The sequence below is a fragment of the Oncorhynchus tshawytscha genome, unplaced genomic scaffold (genome assembly GCF_018296145.1).
Source record: "Oncorhynchus tshawytscha isolate Ot180627B unplaced genomic scaffold, Otsh_v2.0 Un_contig_3121_pilon_pilon, whole genome shotgun sequence".
In the NCBI taxonomy this organism is placed as follows: Eukaryota; Metazoa; Chordata; class Actinopteri; order Salmoniformes; family Salmonidae; genus Oncorhynchus; species Oncorhynchus tshawytscha.
The window spans coordinates 189,725-209,534 of NW_024609809.1; the positions used below are offsets into that span (position 1 = coordinate 189,725).

Sequence of the window (19,810 nt, forward strand, 5' to 3'; positions counted from 1 at the left end):
GGATGGCCCGTACTGTGGCACTCACACCATCAGAGCAGTCAACCAACAGACAACAGCTGCTGTCGCTGTGTGTGTTAAAACAGACCAATCAAATCACTCCATTAAGGTAGGAGGAAACACACAGTGGGTGGATGTGTCGCTGACAAACGGATGTCATTCATTGTAGGAGATGGATGGCTGGCTGAGCTCTAATAGTAAATCATTGGGGGCATTATCAGACATTCCCTCTGCCTCTTGATATGTGCTGGGATGCCAGAGAACTGTTTACTAAATCAGTCAATAACACACACACACACACACACACACACACACACACATACATACATACAATGGTGTAATAACTACTTAATAACCATTTCTAGTGGGTCATGTAAGTGTTCAACAGAGTCATTAGTCCCTACCTGCAGTCTGGTGCCCTGTGCTATAGCCCTGCTACTGAATGGATGGTGTTTAACTGACCATACACTGGAATCAAGGAATGGTGTTTAACTGACCATACACTGGAATCAATGTAAGGTTATTATTTGGGCCATAAGGCTCTACTTAGAGATTTGCAATGCATAGAATTGAATTGAATTCAGAAACTCCTGTATATGGCACTGTTTTTGGGTCAAGGAATGATAAATAATTTCTGAACCTGTCCATATTACTGTCTGAGTATTGTTTGAATAAGTTGTTACGCCTGATAAGTCAAATCAAATCAAATCAAATTGTATTTGTCACATACACATGGTTAGCAGATGTTAATGCGAGTGTAGCGAAATGCTTGTGCTTCTAGTTCCGACAATGCAGTAATAATCCAACAAGTAATCTAACTAACAATTCCCCAAAAAAACTACTGTCTTATACACAGTGTAAGGGGATAAAGAATATGTACATAAAGATATATGAATGAGTGATGGTACAGAGCAGCTTAGGCAAGATACAGTAGATGGTATCGAGTACAGTATATACATATGAGATGAGTATGTAAACAAAGTGGCATAGTTAAAGTGGCTAGTGATACATGTATTACATAAGGATGCAGTAGATGATATAGAGTACAGTATATACGTATACATATGAGATGAATAATGTAGCATTGTTTAAAGTGGCTAGTGATATATTTTACATAATTTCCCATCAATTCCCATTATTAAAGTGGCTGGAGTTGAGTCAGTGTGTTGGCAGCAGCCACTCAATGTTAGTGGTGGCTGTTTAACAGTCTGATGGCCTTGAGATAGAAGCTGTTTTTCAGTCTCTCGGTCCCAGCTTTGATGCACCTGTACTGACCTCGCCTTCTAGATGATAGCGGGGTGAACAGGCAGTGGCTCAGGTGGTTGTTGTCCTTGATGATCTTTATGGCCTTCCTGTAACATCGGGTGGTGTAGGTGTCCTGGAGGGCAGGTAGTTTGCCCCCGGTGATGCGTTGTGCAGACCTCACTACCCTCTGGAGAGCCTTACGGTTGTGTGCGGAGCAGTTGCTGTACCAGGCGGTGATACAGCCCGCCAGGATGCTCTCGATTGTGCATCTGTAGAAGTTTGTGAGTGCTTTTGGTGACAAGCCGAATTTCTTCAGCCTCCTGAGGTTGAAGAGGCGCTGCTGTGCCTTCTTCACGATGCTGTCTGTGTGAGTGGACCAATTCAGTTTGTCTGTGATGTGTATGCCGAGGAACTTAAAACTTACTACCCTCTCCACTACTGTTCCATCGATGTGGATAGGGGGGTGTTCCCTCTGCTGTTTCCTGAAGTCCACAATCATCTCCTTAGTTTTGTTGACGTTGAGTGTGAGGTTATTTTCCTGACACCACACTCCGAGGGCCCTCACCTCCTCCCTGTAGGCCGTCTCGTCGTTGTTGGTAATCAAGCCTAACACTGTTGTGTCGTCCGCAAACTTGATGATTGAGTTGGAGGCGTGCGTGGCCACGCAGTCGTGGGTGAACAGGGAGTACAGGAGAGGGCTCAGAACGCACCCTTGTGGGGCCCCAGTGTTGAGGATCAGCGGGGTGGAGATGTTGTTGCCTACCCTCACCACCTGGGGGCGGCCCGTCAGGAAGTCCAGTACCCAGTTGTACAGGGCGGGGTCGAGACCCAGGGTCTCGAGCTTGATGACGAGCTTGGAGGGTACTATGGTGTTGAATGCCGAGCTGTAGTCGATGAACAGCAATCTCACATAGGTATTCCTCTTGTCCAGATGGGTTAGGGCAGTGTGCAGTGTGGTTGAGATTGCATCGTCTGTGGACCTATTTGGGCGGTAAGCAAATTGGAGTGGGTCTAGGGTGTCAGGTAGGGTGGAGGTGATATGGTCCTTGACTCGTCTCTCAAAGCACTTCATGATGACGGATGTGAGTGCTACGGGGCGGTAGTCGTTTAGCTCAGTTACCTTAGCTTTCTTGGGAACAGGAACAATGGTGGCCCTCTTGAAGCATGTGGGAACAGCAGACTGGTATAGGGATTGATTGAATATGTCCGTGAACACACCGGCCAGCTGGTCTGTGCATGCTCTGAGGGCGCGGCTGGGGATGCCGTCTGGGCCTGCCGCCTTGCAAGGGTTAACACGTTTAAATGTTTTACTCACCTCGGCTGCAGTGAAGGAGAGTCCGCATGTTTTCGTTGCAGGCCGTGTCAGTGGCACTGTATTGTCCTCAAAGCGGGCAAAAAAGTTATTTAGTCTGCCTGGGAGCAAGACGTCCTGGTCCGAGACTGGGCTGGTTTTCCCCTTGTAGTCCGTGATTGACTGTAGACCCTGCCACATACCTCTTGCGTCTGAGCCATTGAAGTGATGTTAACCCAATGTATTTCATCATGCCCAGCTATAATAGACATTGTTACGTTATCTCTCTGTGCCACTCACATTCAACTCTGGACCTCGAAGACAGTTTCACTGCTTTTCTCCCCCATTGTTCCCCTCCAATCAGGGACTGATTTAGACCTGGGACACCAGGTGGGTGCAATTAAATATCAGTTAGAACAGAAAAGCAGCAGGCTTGGACCTCGTAGGGTCAGAATGTAGCACCTCTGCTCTACGTCTCTCTTTCTTTTAGCCTAGTTTAGTCCAGCACAAGTCTCCCTAGTTAAGAGTTTCAGTAGTCTCTCTCTTTCACTACGTCTTCCCTTGTTCTTCCCTCGTTCCTATTCTCTCAGCTCTGCTCTAATGTGTGTGTCTTGCTGAGAATCCACAGCTTCGGCTGTCTCCATGTCATTCCTTATTCTGTCTGTTCCACATGTCACCCAGTGAGCTCTCATTAGCCCTGTTGGATGGGCCTCTGACCCTAATTCTGTTAGCGGGCTGACGCTAAAGCTAATGGTCCTATCCCTTCAGAGCGCTAACGTAGCAGCAGAGATAGGTTAGTGTATAGCGGTGCCTTATAGACAGCAGGGCTGTTACACACATGCACAAGAACAAACACAAGCACACACACACACACGCACACATACACACACACGAGGCTATGTAGTGGTGGCTAATGCTGCTGCAGCAGATTAGGGTGATGTGGCTAACAAATTATGGTAATCCATAGAGCTGGTCTCTGACACACTGCTCGTTACAGACACCTGTCTGAGGATATGGAGGAGGGAGGGAGGGAGTCTGAAGAAGATGGAGAGCAGGAGCAATAGATAGAGGGGGAAAGGGAATACAGATAATGAAATGTAAATATCTAGAGGGAAGGATGGATGATGAGAAGGGAAGAGTTAGAAGAAGAGAGACAGGAAATGATGCAGAGAGGGAGGGAAGGATTGATGACGAGAAGGGGAGAGTTAGAAGAAGAAGGAAATGATGCAGAGAGGGAGGGAGGATTGATGAGAAGGGGAGATGGTGATGAGAAGAGAGTTAGAAGAAGAGACAGGAAATGATGCAGAGAGGGAGGGAAGGATTGATGACGAGAAGGGAGAGTTAGAAGAAGAGAGACAGGAAATGATGCAGAGAGGGAGGGAAGGATTGATGACGAGAAGGGGAGAGTTAGAAGAAGAGAGACAGGAAATGATGCAGAGAGGGAGGGAAGGGTTGATGACGAGAAGGGGAGAGTTAGAAGAAGAGAGACAGGAAATGATGCAGAGAGGGAGGGAAGGGTTGATGACGAGAAGGGGAGAGTTAGAAGAAGAGAGACAGGAAATGATGCAGAGAGGGAGGGAAGGATTGCTAAAGAGCCAGATGGAAGGAGGGACTGAAGGGCAGAGGGTCAGACAAAGTTGGACAACGAAAGAGGAAGAGAGAAACAAAAATACTGTGTTTAGTTTAACGCTCTGATGTTGGAGCCTGGTGGCTGCACTGAGAGGGTGAAGGAGAGGAGGGTGAAAATACTGTGTTTAGTCTAACACTCTGATGTTGGAGCCTGGTGGCTGCACTGAGAGGGTGAAGGAGAGGAGGGTGAAAATACTGTGTTTAGTTTAACGCTCTGATGTTGGAGCCTGGTGGCTGCACTGAGAGGGTGAAGGAGAGGAGGGTGAAAATACTGTGTTTAGTCTAACGCTCTGATGTTGGAGCCTGGTGGCTGCACTGAGAGGGTGAGAGGGTGAAGGAGAGGAGGGTGAAAATACTGTGTTTAGTCTAACACTCTGATGTTGGAGCCTGGTGGCTGCACTGAGAGGGTGGCTGTTTACTGATGTTGGAGCCTGGTGGCTGTGAGAGGGTGAAGGAGAGGAGGGTGAAAATACTGTGTTTAGTCTAACGCTCTGATGTTGGAGCCTGGTGGCTGCACTGAGAGGGTGAAGGAGAGGAGGGTGAAAATACTGTGTTTAGTCTAACGCTCTGATGTTGGAGACTGGTGGCTGCACTGAGAGGGTGAAGGAGAGGAGGGTGAAAATACTGTGTTTAGTCTAACACTCTGATGTTGGAGCCTGGTGGCTGCACAGAGAGGGTGAAGGAGAGGAGGGTGAAAATACTGTGTTTAGTCTAACACTCTGATGTTGGAGCCTGGTGGCTGCACTGAGAGGGTGAAGGAGAGGAGGGTGAAAATACTGTGTTTAGTCTAACACTCTGATGTTGGAGCCTGGTGGCTGCACTGAGAGGGTGAAGGAGAGGAGGGTGAAAATACTGTGTTTAGTCTAACACTCTGATGTTGGAGCCTGGTGGCTGCACTGAGAGGGTGAAGGAGAGGAGGGTGAGATAAACAACAACTCCTTGGTGGTTGCAGTCGATAAACTGAGACCAAAGTGAATCACAGAGTCCTAATGAAATGTGCCAGTCTGGCAGCATATGGACAGTTAGTTACCCAACTATATGATACATTTATTTGTCTCACAGAATCTGCAGAATCAGTATAATGACGATTACAACAACAAGATGTGCTAGTCAGCCATATGTCGCTATACCAACTGGAACCATTTCAAAGTGATGCGTCATGTTTGGTGCAGGAATGACCAGACTGTTTGTGTTTTGATCTAAGTGCTAAACTGAATCGCTGTTTAATGTTGTATTCAGTATTCTTTCTTGGTTGATCTTTCCACAGGAGTTGGTTGATACATTTATTTGTCTTTCCACACGATTACAACAACAAGGGGTTCAAAGTGATGCGTCACATGACCAGACTGTTTGTGATCTTTCCACATGATCTTTCCACAGGGGTTCTACATGATCTTTCCACAGGGTTCTACATGATCTTTCCACAGGGTTCTACATGATCTTTCCACAGGGGTTCTACATGATCTTTCCACAGGGGTTCTACATGATCTTTCCACAGGGGTTCTACATGATCTTTCCACAGGAGTTCTACATGATCTTTCCACAGGAGTTCTACATGATCTTTCCACAGGAGTTCTACATGATCTTTCCACAGGAGTTCTACATGATCTTTCCACAGGAGTTCTACATGATCTTTCCACAGGAGTTCTACATGATTTTTCCACAGGAGTTCTAGATGATCTGTCCAACTGTGTAGCCTGCAGAAAAGGTGCTATCTAAAACTTAAAAGGGTTCTTCGGCTGAACCCTTTTTGGTTCCAGGGGGAACTGTTTTGTTTTCAATGTAAAACTCTTTCCACAGAGAGTTCTACCTAGAATCAACAAGGGTTTGACCTGGAACCAGAAAGGGTTCTTCTATGGGGACAACTGAAGAAAACATTTTGAACCTTCTAAGAGTGTACTGTAGCTGATTGGTTTGGAAGCCTATGCACAAATTGAGTCACAGTAGAGTGTAGAAATGAGACCAGAATCATAGGCCTACAGTATTTAGGCCTACGGTATTTAGGCCTACGGTATTTGGGCCTACGGTATTTAGACCTACGGTATTTAGACCTACGGTATTTAGACCTACGGTATTTAGACCTACGGTATTTAGACCTACGGTATTTAGACCTACGGTATTTAGGCCTACGGTATTTAGACCTACGGTATTTAGGCCTACGGTATTTAGGCCTACGGTATTTAGGCCTACGGTATTTAGGCCTACGGTATTTAGACCTACGGTATTTGGGCCTACGGTATTTAGACCTACGGTATTTAGGCCTACGGTATTTAGACCTACGGTATTTGGGCCTACGGTATTTAGGCCTACGGTATTTAGACCTACGGTAGGCCTACGGTATTTAGGCCTACGGTATTTAGCCTACGGTATTTAGACCTACGGTATTTTACGGGCCTACGGTATTTAGACCTACGGTATTTTTAGTATTTAGCCTACGGTATTTGGGCCTACGGTATTTACGGTATTTAGCCTTTAGTATTTAGGCCTACGGTATTTAGACCTACGGTATTTGGGCCTACGGTATTTAGATCTACGGTATTTAGGCCTACGGTATTTAGACCTACGGTATTTGGGCCTACGGTATTTGGGCCTACGGTATTTAGACTCACGGTATTTAGACCTACGGTATTTGGGCCTACGGTATTTGGGCCTACGGTATTTAGACCTACGGTATTTAGACCTACGGTATTTAGACCTACGGTATTTGGGCCTACGGTATTTAGATCTACGGTATTTAGACCTACGGTATTTAGACCTACGGTATTTAGACCTACGGTATTTAGACCTACGGTATTTAGACCTACGGTATTTAGTCCTACGGTATTTAGACCTACGGTATTTAGACCTACGGTATTTAGACCTACGGTATTTAGACCTACGGTATTTAGGCCTACGGTATTTAGACCTACAGTATTTAGTCCTACAGTATTTAGACCTACAGTATTTAGTCCTACAGTATTTAGTCCTACAGTATTTAGTCCTACAGTATTTAGTCCTCCAGTATTTAGGCCTCCAGAATGCTATCCAGACAAGTCTCCCAGCTCAGCATTGTCCAATCGATGCATTAATAAACCATGTGTCACCCCGTTCACCATCGAATTACATGAGTTGCCCGATGCTCGTTAGCCCTGTGGAGCTCCACCGACCCTGCACAGGGCTGTTTTAACGACGAGGCAGCTAGCGATGCAACCAAATTACCGCCGCCTTCTCATGGCGCCCGTGACAGCCAGTCATATAATAATGCTGACATAGCAGCACCTGGTTCTAAAATCATATTTTCTTCGTATTTTCTTCCCGAGGCGGAGTTTTCTAGAGGCGTAACATTTGCAAAGCGAGTCATTAAATTGATTTGTTTTTGTTTTTGTGTTTTTATCCTCCTCCTTCTCCTTCTCTAAATCCCTCGCCAGACATAAGTGGAGCACACGGGTCATTACATTTGAAAAAGCAGCAGCAAAGTTGTTTGGAGTTTCCTAAAAAAATGCAGCTAATGGGAGTTAGCGTTGCTACGATACAGGCAGGAAGACTTGAATGGTGCATAAAGTTAGAGAAATCAGGGACAAGTTAAACACATGTTTTATGTATTGGTATGTATGTTAATTCTATCTGGAGGGCTGAACAGCTTTAGGCAGACACATTTCATAGGAATTTCTCTACAGAGTTCTTCACAGACTCGTTGTTTGTCTCAAAGTCCTGTAATGTAGAATAGGGAGGAAGTTGGGGTGTTTTTTAAACAGATCACTATAGCCTGGTACCAGATCAGGTTGGCATGACAATGATCATAGAGGTTGGATATTGGCTTCAGCACAAACAGATCTGGAATCAGTTTACCTTATTCCCACAGACATTTACTGGTTTGGTGGTCAGAGAATTAGTCTCAGGCTATTTCCTGTGTATTTTCTAAAATTAGACATTTGAATGACACAACTAGAAAAGAAACACAAGGTGTGTGTGTGTGTCCCCACAGGGATTCCTGCACAGAAGTGATGTTAATAGCATTAGTCCCTGTCTGTGTCTGGACTACCCACTGGTGCATTAACACACAGTCACACCAAGGGGACAGAATCACATGGGACGAGAGGAGTTCAGGTGCTGACCTTAGTTTGGCTATAATTACTAACCTACTATTATAATGTTACTACCACTATTGTCAAAATAATGGGTTTGTGTCCATGTCAGCTGTTTGTTGTTATTACATCTGCTAATTTCCATACTTTTCTTCCCTAATCCGGATGCTCACTCTCCCCCTCCATCTCCTCTCCTCCCATCTCCTCTCCTCCCTCCTCCATCTCCTCTCCCCCTCCATCTCCCTCCTCCCATCTCCTCTCCTCCCTCCTCCATCTCCTCTCCCCCTCCATCTCCTCTCTCCCATCTCCTCTCCTCCCTCCCATCTCCTCCCCCTCCCTCCTCCCTCCCATCTCCTCTCCCCCTCCATCTCCTCTCCTCCCATCTCCTCCTCCCTCCCTCCCTCCATCTTGTCTCCCCCTCCATCTCCTCTCCTCCCATCTCCTCTCCTCCCTCCTCCATGTCCTCGCCTCCCTCCTCCATCTCCTCTCCCCCTCCATCTCCTCTCCTCCCATCTCCTCTCCTCCCTCCTCCATGTCCTCGCCTTCCCCCTCCATCTCCTCTCCTCCCTCCTCCATCTCCTCTCCCTCCCATCTCCTCTCCTCCCTCCTCCATCTCCTCTCCTCCCATCTCCTCTCCTCCCTCCTCCATGTCCTCGCCTTCCCCCTCCATCTCCTCTCCTCCCATCTCCTCTCCTCCCTCCTCCATGTCCTCGCCTTCCCCCTCCATCTCCCTCTCTCCCATCCATCCTCCTCTCCATGTCCTCGCCTTCCCCCTCCATCTCCTCTCCTCCCTCCTCCATCTCCTCTCCCCCTCTCTCCATCTCCTCTCCTCCCTCCTCCGTGTCCTCGCCTTCCCCTCCATCTCCTCTCCTCTCCTTCCCCTCCATCTCCTCTCCTTCTCCTCCATCTCCTCCCCTTCACCTCCATCTACTCTCCCCTCCATCTCCTCTCCTTCCCCTCCATCTCCTCCTCCTCCATCTCCTCTCCCCCTCCATCTCTTCTCCTTCTTCCTCCATCTATTCTCCTACCCCCCCATCTCCTCCCCCTCCATCTCCTCTCCTTCTTCCTCCATCTCCTCCCCTCCATCCCCTCTCCTTCTTCCTCCATCTCCCCATCTACTCTCCCCTCCATCTCCTCTCCTCCCCCCCTCCACCTCCTCTCCTTCCTCCATCTCCTCTCCCCCTCCATCTCCTCTCCTTCTTCCTCCATCTCCTCTCCCCTTCCATCTCTCTCTTCTTCCTCCTCTCCTCTTCCTTCTTCTTCCATCTCCTCTATCCTCCATTTCCTCTCCTTCTTCCTCCATCTCCTCTACCCTCCATTTCCTCTCCTTCTTCCTCCATCTCCTCTCCTCCCCCTCCATCTCTTCTCCTCTCCTCTCTTCTCCCCTCCATCTCTTCTCCTCTCCTCTCTCTCCCCCTCCATCTCTTCTCCTCCATCTCTTCTCCTCCCTCTCTTCTCCCCTCCACCTCCTCTCCTTTCTCCATCTCCTCCTCTCCCCTCCATCACCTCCCCATCCATCTCCTCTCCTTCTTCCTCCATCTCCTCTCCCCTTCCATCTCCTCTCCTTCTTCCTCCATCTCCTCTACCCTCCATTTCCTCTCCTTCTTCCTCCACCCCCCTCCATCCCCCCCCCCCTCCATCTCTTCTCCTCCCTCCCTCCCTGCTCCATCTCCTCTCCCCCTATCTCCCCCCTCCCCCCTCCATCTCTTCTCTCCTCTCCCCTCCATCTCTTCTCCTCCCTCCCTCCCCTCCATCTCCTCTCCCCCTCCTCCCCTCCATCTCCTCCCCCTCCATCTCTTCTCCTCCATCTCCTCTCCTCCCCCTCCATCCTCTCCTCCCCCTCCATCTCTTCTCCTCCCTCTCTCCCCTCCATCTCCTCTCCTCCCCCTCCATCTCCTCTCCCCCCTCCATCTCTTCTCCTCCATCTCTTCTCCTCCCTCTCTTCTCCCCTCCACCTCCTCTCCTCCTGTCCTCCTTCTTCACTCAGACAGCTCCCTCCCTCTGTGTCTTTGGAGAGTTTGATGCAGTCTGTCCCATGCTGGGGGCTTGACTGTGGGGTTGGGTGTGTGTGTGTGTGTGTGTGTGTGTGTGTGTGTGTGTGTGTGTTAGCAACCAACCAACTATACACATACACACACTAAGCCTGTGGTATTCTAAAGCAGCGTTAAATCGCTGTGACAGTCAGAACCCTGGCTGCCCGTGTCGAAGTGCTGTACTCAGCATAGTCCCCAATCACCTGACTCTAGTGCTGAGAGATAAGTACTTTTTGAGGTTGGTTCGGTTTCAAAAAAAAAAAACATGGTTTTCGATTTCTGGTTTAGATCATTTTTTTCAACGTTAAATGCATTTTGCATTATGTGGGTTGAATGCTGTAACAAAACAGAATAAAAGAATGAATTAAAGTTCCATGATGGTAGTGACTGCCCTTTACTGCTTATTACTTATTAACCATCATTTATTCAACTTTAATAAAATAATTCCGTTTTTGTGTATATTACGTTTGTTTTACTTAATTACTTCAGTATTTCATTCCAAGTCATCATCATCTCTATAGAGCTGCTGCCTATGCTGTCTGACAGAATCACTATTTAGGAGTTATTTAGAGTAATTAAGGCATACTTTTATGACTGCTGAATACCAACTATCAATCACTTCGATGTATTTTCAGGTAGAGATACCGCGTGAAGCAACTGCTCTCTATCTCTCTCCATCATGCATTCCTCTGTCTCTCCTCTCTGTCTCAGTGTCTCCCCCACACAGACGGTCCGTGCTGTAGAGCGGACAAGTAGGTGTCACGCCCTGACCTGAGATCTCTGTTTTCTTTATATTTTGCTTAGGTCAGGGTGTGACTTGGGTGGGTACTCTAGTTTTGTATTGTCTAGGATTTTTGAATGTCCAGGGTTTTTTAGGTCTAAGAGTTTTTGTAATTGTATGTTGGCCTGATATGGTTCCCAATCAGAGGCAGCTGTTTATCGTTGTCTCTGATTGGGGATCATATTTAGGTAGCCATTTCCCTTTGGTGTTTGTGGGATCTTGTTCTATGTTTAGTTGCCTGTCTGCACTATTCGTATAGCTTCACGTTTCATTTGTGCTTGTTTGTCATGTTTTGCTGAGTTTCGGTTTTATTAAAAACATGTGGAACTCTACTCACGCTGCGCCTTGGTCTCATCTTTATAACGAACGTGACAGTAGGCTCGCAATGGATTACAGTGCCTTCAGAAGGTATTCACACCCCTTTGTCCACATTTTGTTGTGTTACAGCCTGAACTCAAAATGTACTACATCGAGATTTTATTGTCATTGGTCTACACATGATACCCATAATGTTAAAGTGGAATTATTTTTTTTTAAACTTTTTTACAAATGAATTACAAATGAAAAGCTGAAATGTCTTGAGTCAAAAAGTATTCAACTCCTTTGTTATGGCAAGTCTAAATAAGTTCAGGAGTAAAAATGTGCGTAACAAGTCACATAATGTGTTGCGTGGACTTCACCTCGTCTCTGTACCCAACACATACAATTATCTGTAAGGTCCCTCAGTCAAGCAGTGAATTTCAACCACAAAGACCAGTGAGGTTTTCCAGTGCCTCGCTAAGAAGGGCACCTAGTGGTAGATAGAAAAAAATATTCAATATGCGTTTGGGCATGGTGAAGTTATTAATTACACTTTGGATGGGGGAAAATACACCCAGTCACTACGAAGATACAGGCGTCCTTTCTAACTCAGTTGCGGAAGGAAACTGCTCAGGGATTTCGCCATAATGCCTATGGTGACTTTTAAAACAGAGTTTAATGGCTGTGATAAGTTAAAACTGAGGATGGATCAACAACATTGTAGTTACTCCACAATACTGACCTAATTGACAGAGTGACAGAAGGAAGCCTGTACAGAATAAAAATATTCCAAAACATGAATCCTGTTTGCAGCAAGGTACTAAAGAAATACTGAAAAACATGTGGGAAAGCAATTCACTTTTACTCCTGAATACAAAGTGTTATGTTTGGGGCAAATCCAATACAACACAGTACTGAGTACTACACTCCATATTTTCAAGCATAGTGGTGGCTGCATTATGTTATGATAATGCTTGTAATCGTTAAGGACTGGGGAGTTTTTCAGGATAAAATAGAAACAGAATGGAGCTAAGCACAGGTGAAATCCTAGAGGAAAACCTGGATCAGTTTGCTTTCCACCAAGCACTGGGAGATGAATTCAACTTTTAGCAGAACAATAACCTAAAACACAACGGAAAATATACACTGGAGTTGCTTACCAAGAAGACCGTGAACGTTCTTGAGTGGCTGAGCTACAGTTTTGAATTAAATCTGCTTGAAAATATACTGAACACAAATATAAACGCAACATGTAATGTGTTGGTCCCATATTTCATGAGCTGAAATAAAAGATCCCAGAAATGTTCCATACTCACAGAAAATGTATTTCTTTCAAATTGTGTGCACAATGTCTTTACATCCCTGTTAATCAGCATTTCTCCTTTGCCAAGATAATCCATTCACTTGACATCTGTGGCATATTAAGAAGCTGATGAAACAGTTTGATGACTACACAGGTGTACCTTGTGCTGTCGACAATAAAAGGGCACTCTAAAATGTGCAGTTTTGGCACTCAACCCAATGCCACAGATATCTGACATTTTGAGGGAGCTTACAATTGGCATGCTGACTGCTGGAATGTCCACCAGAGCTTTTGCCAGATAATTTAATGTTCATTTCTCTACCAACGTTGTTTTAGAGAATTTGGCAGTACATTCAACCGGCCTCACAACCGCACACGACGTGTAACCATGCCAACCAAGGACCTCCACATCCGGCTTCTTCACCCGCAGGATCATCTGAGACCAGCCACCCGGACATCTAATGAAACTGAGGACTATTTCTGTCTGTTAGAAAGACCTTTTGTGGGGAGAAACTTATTCTGATTGTCTGGGCCTGGCTCCCTGGTGGGTGGCTGGGCCTGGCTCCCTGGTGGGTGGCTGGGCCTGGCTCCCTGGTGGGTGGGCCTGGCTCTCAAGTGGCTCCACCCATCGCTGCGCCCCTGCCCAATCATGTGAAATCCATAGATTAGGGCCTAATTTATTTATTTCAATTGACTGATTTCTTTATATGAACTGTGACTCAGTAAAATAGTTTAAATTGTTGCATTTTGCGTTTCTATATTTTCTCAGGATATACAGTATGGCAAGACCTGAAAATGGTAGTCTAGCAATGATGCACATCCGATTTGACAGAATAATGGACATATATTGCACAATCCAGGTGTGGGAAGCTCTTAGTGACTTTCCCAGAAAGACTCACAGCTGTAATTGCTGCCAAAGATTATTCTAACATGTATTGACTCAGGAGGTTGAATACGTTTCTAATATTATATTAGTGTTTTATTTTTCATATTATTTTTTAATTTATGTTTTTACAAATGTTAGAATTTTTCTTACACTTTGACAATACAGAGTATTTTGTTTAGATCGTTGACAAAAAATGACAATTAGATACATTTTAATCTCACTTTGTAACAAAATGTGGAAAAATCAACAGGTGTGAATACTTTCTGAAGGAATTGTATGGTCACTGTAGTTAATTACCACATTGTCTGCTCTAAACTGTGTAGAATATTGGCTTGTTGGAAACTACCACTCCTGACTACATCTCACCGTTCAGGCTTAGTCTGATTTATCTCAGAGGAAACTGCGTATTGAGCTCACAGAAATTTGAACAAAAAGGAATTCAAATAATTGAACCAACGTTAGTCAATTAGTTATAAAAAAAATATGTAAAAAATAACCGACATTTGGGTTAATCGCTCAGCACTACCTGACACATACAGAGTTTTAACACTGGGGCGCCGCAGACAAAAAGTCCTCTCACGCAATTACACTTTCAGCTGCACACTTATCTCTACTACGAATCGTCTCCACTGTATCAGTGCTGTTGTTGATGGGGCACAGGTCCTCTCAGTGCTGTTGTTGATGGGGCACAGGTCCTCTCAGTGATGTTGTTGATGGGGCACAGGTCCTCTCAGTGCTGTTGTTGATGGGGCACAGGTCCTCTCAGTGCTGTTGTTGATGGGGAACAGGTCCCCTCAGTGCTGTTGTTGATGGGGCACAGGTCCCCTCAGTGCTGTTGTTGATGGGGCACAGGTCCCCTCAGTGCTGTTGTTGATGGGGCACAGGTCCCCTCAGTGCTGTTGTTGATGGGGCACAGGTCCCCTCAGTGCTCTCCGTAAGATTATTTAGGTATCCCTAGTCTCTTCTCTGGTCCCATCTCTCTAGTCTGTAGTCTATAAGGCCCCAAGTTGTTCCTGAAAGTGTGACCTGACCAGGGAAATCTCTTGGGCCTAGTCATAGTCATGGTCAGCAAATATTTTCCAAAGTAATTGTAGCTCTTGGAATCATACTATAAATATAATCCATTGTTATAATTACTGTGAAATCAGCCACGTGTGTGTGTGTGTGTGTGTGTGTGTGTGTGTGTGTGTGTGTCAGTCAGTCAGTCAGTCAGTCAGTCAGTGTTGAGTGGAGTTGGGGGCAAGAGGGATAACACTTGTATTTCCCCAAGGTCCCCACAACATTCAGCACTTAGCACAACTAAATGGGTGGTTGTATATGCGTTACTCCAATTTATGATGATCATGTGTGTGTGTGCGTCACGGTGTGTGCGTCACGGTGTGTGCTTCACGGTGTGTGTGAGTGCAAGTGCTAATGCACAGACGCACAGTCATCAAGACCCCACCAGCACACATGCAGAGAGAAAGAGAGATGCTGGGAGAAAATGTTAGAGAGAAGGTGTGAACAATGAACAGACAGGGATTGATACAAAAACAAATATTTACAAAATCTTTCTCTCTCTCGTTTCCCCCTTTGTTCCTTTATGTTAGAGGGCCTGACTGAATCTGTCCTCTCTCCCCCCTGTGGTTCAACCTGTTCAACCTGTCAAAAATAACACCCCAGAATTACACTTCGGCTGTTTTTGAATACTCATACTAACCACACTAAACGTAATATAACTCTACTTTTTGTGACGTGAATTGAGTACGTTGTATGTTTGTAACGAGAGAAGTCATTACTCCAATAACTCAGACTTCCACAGTCCACAGTGCTGCAGTCTAGTATGTGATGTGGTAATTGTAGTCTCTTTTTCTTGACCCAGACCATACTGTTTTTAGATGATGGTTGGTTTTATATTGTGATGAAGTATTGTGAAACTTTCAGCTGTGAGTAAATGTCAGATGCTGTCCTTTCTAATTTGATGGTAGTGTTGCATGGTATACCGAAACTTCTGTACTTTTTCCCTACTACAATATGAAAAATGGTTCGGTACTATAATTTTAGTTACTTTTGGTCCTTTTGTCAAATGTGTTTCACGGATCAACTCAGTCTATCAATAATCAAATAAATACAGTTTCTATAAAACAACTCAGTCTATCAGTCCCCCTTATAGCGCGAGTCGCGCACCGTTCCTGCTCCACTTACTCATTGCTAGCCTGTACTGGGAGTCTGGGCTACATCATGTTAGCTACACACTCATGCTGTACTGGGAGTCTGGGCTACATCATGTTAGCTCCACACTCATACTGTACTGGGAGTCTGGGCTACATCATGTTAGCTCCACACTCATACTGTACTGGGAGTCTGGGCTACATCATGTTAGCTACACACTCATGCTGTACTGGGAGTCTGGGCTACATCATGTTAGCTACACACTCATGCTACACATGCTGTACTGGGAGTCTGGGCTACATCATGTTAGCTACACACTCATGCTGTACTGGGAGTCTGGGCTACATCATGTTAGCTACACACTCATGCTGTACTGGGAGTCTGGGCTACATCATGTTAGCTACACACTCATGCTGTACTGGGAGTCTGGGCTACATCATGTTAGCTCCACACTCATGCTGTACTGGGAGTCTGGGCTACATCATGTTAGCTCCACACTCATGCTGTACTGGGAGTCTGGGCTACATCATGTTAGCTCCACACTCATGCTGTCTGGGAGGGCTACATCATGTTAGCTACACACTCATGCTGTACTGGGAGTCTGGGCATCATGTTAGCATCATGTTAGCTCCACACTCATGCTGTACTGGGAGTCTGGGCACATCATGTTGCTACACACTCATGCTGTACTGGGAGTCTGGGCTACATCATGTTAGCTCCACACTCATGCTGTACTGGGAGTCTGGGCTGCATCATGTTAGCACACTCATGCTGTGGGAGTCTGGGCTACATCTGTACTGGGAGTCTGGGCTACATCATGTTAGCTCCACACTCATGCTGTACTGGGAGTCTGGGCTACATCATGTTAGCTCCACACTCATGCTGTACTGGGAGTCTGGGCCACATCATGTTAGCTACACACTCATGCTGTACTGGGAGTCTGGGCATGTTCCACACTCATGCTGTACTGGGAGTCTAGCTACACACTCATGCTGTACTGGGAGTCTGGGCTACATCATGTTAGCTCCACACTCATACTGTACTGGGAGTCTGGGCTCCACATCATGTTAGCTGGGCCACACTCATACTGTACTGGGAGTCTGGGCTACATCATGTTAGCTCCACACTCATACTGTACTGGGAGTCTGGGCTACATCATGTTAGCTCCACACTCATCACTGTACTGGGAGTCTGTACTGGGGCTGGGCATCATGTTAGCTCCACACTCATACTGTACTGGGAGTCAGGGGCTGCATCATGTTTAGCTGGGAGTCTGGGCCACACTCATGCTGTACTGGGAGTCTGGGCTGCATCATGTTAGCTCCACACTCATACTGTACTGGGAGTCTGGGCTGCATCATGTTAGCTCCACACTCATACTGTACTGGGAGTCTGGGCTGCATCATGTTAGCTACACACTCATGCTGCACAGAAGTTAACACACTTGAATAATGCAACAAGGCATGAACCCATCTTGCCTCGTGAATAATGTCATTACTATTTGAAGTGATAGTGCACACTTTTATAAAAGAAGCTACATCAATGCAAATGTTGTTGATCAATATAATAAGTCCCAAATGGAAGGAAAGCGCTGGTTTGTCATGTAGCCCCATGAAATCAGCCAAAACTAGCTCAATAACACAACGCATGAACACAAATGCAGTCACCTGTATTGTGAATAGGCCTAGGCCACATCTTGGTTTATCAATAGAGATTTACTATTCAAATAAAAGTCATGTAGTTAGATTGATAAAAACAAAGTACATTTGATTTGTATAAAATGTGAATGATTAATACGTACATGGCTGTCTCTGAACAGAGCGGTAGCTGAGTTAATCTGTCTGGATGAAGTACTAATATACCCTCCTCCCCTCCAAAATCAATTCATCAAACCTGACATTTGGATTCTGTACACAAACCCTCCTAAGCCTACACACACACACACACACAAATGGACGTATGCACAACCGCCCCATCACACACACAATTGCTCCGTCAGTGTAAAAAAAGCCACTGGCTGTGCTTTGCGTCCTTGTTTCTTGTTGCTGTTGTTTGTCTCCTGACTTGTTCCTGTGCCTGGCTCTGTTCCTGCTCTCACTGCTGACAGGTAAAGTAGAGCAGACTGCTGAGGCACAATGTGCTGTCATTATTACACAATCACTGTGGCCCTGGTAGGCTGCTGCTACAGCCTTCTTCTACAGTCTGCATTCATCTTTCTCTTTATCTCTCAATCTCTTTATCTCTCCATCTCTTCATCTCTCCATCTCTTTATCTCTCCATCTCTTTATCTCTCCATGTCTTTATCTCTCAATCTCTTTTTCTAAATCTCTTTCTCTCCATCTCTTTATCTCTCCATCTCTTTCTCTCAATCTCTTTATCTCTCCATCTCTTTATCTCTCAATCTCTTTTTCTCAATCTCTTTATCTCTCAATCTCTTTATCTCTCCATCTCTTTCTCTCAATCTATTTATCTCTCCATGTCTTTATCTCCCTACGGCCGGCTCAATCACTATTCAACAGGAGAGGATATCTGTTGTTTTTCTAGTACTCAGGAACAAAACCGAAGAGATGGAGTGTACTAGAGATGACTGTTTACATTAGAGTAAATCCATTCAGAGGATAGGTAAGGAAATAGAGAGGTTTTATGCTGCTAAAGAGCTGTAAGTGAATTGTCAATGAAAGTGCAATGATTGTTGACATCGATCTAGTCTGTGTGTGTGTGTTCTTCTCTTACCCGTCTCTCTCTCATCCCTCTCTCTCCCTCCAGACCTCTGCTAAGTTGCCATGACGAGTGAGGAGTGTCCCGTTCCGCTAGGGGGCGTGTCCCCGGTGGGGGCGGGGCTCTGCGAGGACTACGGCCCGGTTCAGGCTGATGACATCATCGAGGAGGCGGGAGGGGCGGGCGATGATGTCAGCATCGGCAGTGACCTCAGCACGCTGGTGGTGCCGTTCCCTGAACTTGCACCTGTGGTGTTCTTCTGTCTCAAGCAGACCACCTGTCCCCGCAGCTGGTGCATACACATGGTGTCCAGCCCATATCCTTTACTACTGCTGAGATGACCTCTGACCCCTAACCTCTGACACCTGTCCTCTGACCCCTGACCCCTAACCCCCAAAATTTCATCCATCACCTCTCACACTTAAATGGTCTTCATCCTATATAGTTGTGGCTGCTTCGCGTCGTGTGGTATTATCTCTACCTTCTTACCCTTTGTGCTGTTGTCTGTGCCTGCTACCATGTTGTGCTGCTGCCATGTTGTGTTGCTACCATGTTGTTGTCAAGTTGTGTTGATACCATGCTGTGTTTTCATGTGTTGCTGACATGCTATGTTGATTTCTTAGGTCTCTTTATGTAGTGTTGTGCTGTCTCTCTTGTCATGATGTGTGTTGGGTCCTTTTATTTTAAATGTTTAATCCCATCCCCCGTCCCTGCAGGAGGCCTTTTGCCTTCTGGTAGGCCATCATGGTAAATAAGAATATGTTCTTAACTGACTTGCCTAGTTAAATAAAGGTAATTATATATATCCTTATAACATATTCTATATGTCATTATGTCCATATCCCAGACTCTTACCCTGAACCCCTATCTCCTGACCTCTCACCTCTAATATTCTTCCACTGAACTAATCTAACCAGTCAGCTCTCCCCCTCTTCACCCTTCACCTCTCTCAACCTCAGTCTCCCTCCATCTCTCATTGCCTCTTCATGCCTCTTATAGCCCTCTTCTAAACCCTTCAACCCTTCCCTCTTTCCTCGTCATCCTATCTGTCCTCCACCATCTCTTACCTTTTCCCTTTCCCCTCTTCTCCTTTCCCTCTCCTCCCTCTGGCCTGATCCCAGTCTGCCTGAAAGCTCAGTACCTCCTGATGTCCTGACCTGAGTAAGTCTACTTTACTGTCTCTATATTCAACCCCGGTGTTGATCCCCTCAGTAATGCTGAATGATGGAGAAAGTTGACCAACCTGTCAATGACAACTTTTTTTGCTCTGTTCTGACAGACTGCGACTGGATATAAATTTGCTTCAGTAGGTGTGTGTGTGTGTGTGTTAATGTGTGTGTGTGTGTCCATTTAGGAGTGTGTTGGCACAAACACTCTTTCCCGTGGCTGACCCAGGTGATAATCTGCAGTGA

At 45.9% G+C, this 19,810-nt stretch overlaps 1 protein-coding gene across 2 annotated transcripts in view; it reads left to right on the forward strand.

Moving 5' to 3' along the window:
• LOC121845972 (voltage-dependent T-type calcium channel subunit alpha-1H-like) overlaps positions 1-18,923 on the forward strand; it is a 135,407-nt gene extending 116,484 nt beyond the window's left edge. For both annotated transcript variants that reach the window (XR_006082944.1, XM_042318565.1), the window contains exon 2: positions 18,447-18,923. Coding sequence is in view for 1 of the 2 variants with exons in the window: in XM_042318565.1 (XP_042174499.1) it covers positions 18,464-18,739 (276 nt within the window). In the remaining variant the exon portion in view is untranslated. The remainder of the gene's footprint in view (positions 1-18,446) is intronic.
• The last annotated feature ends 887 nt before the right edge of the window (positions 18,924-19,810 follow it).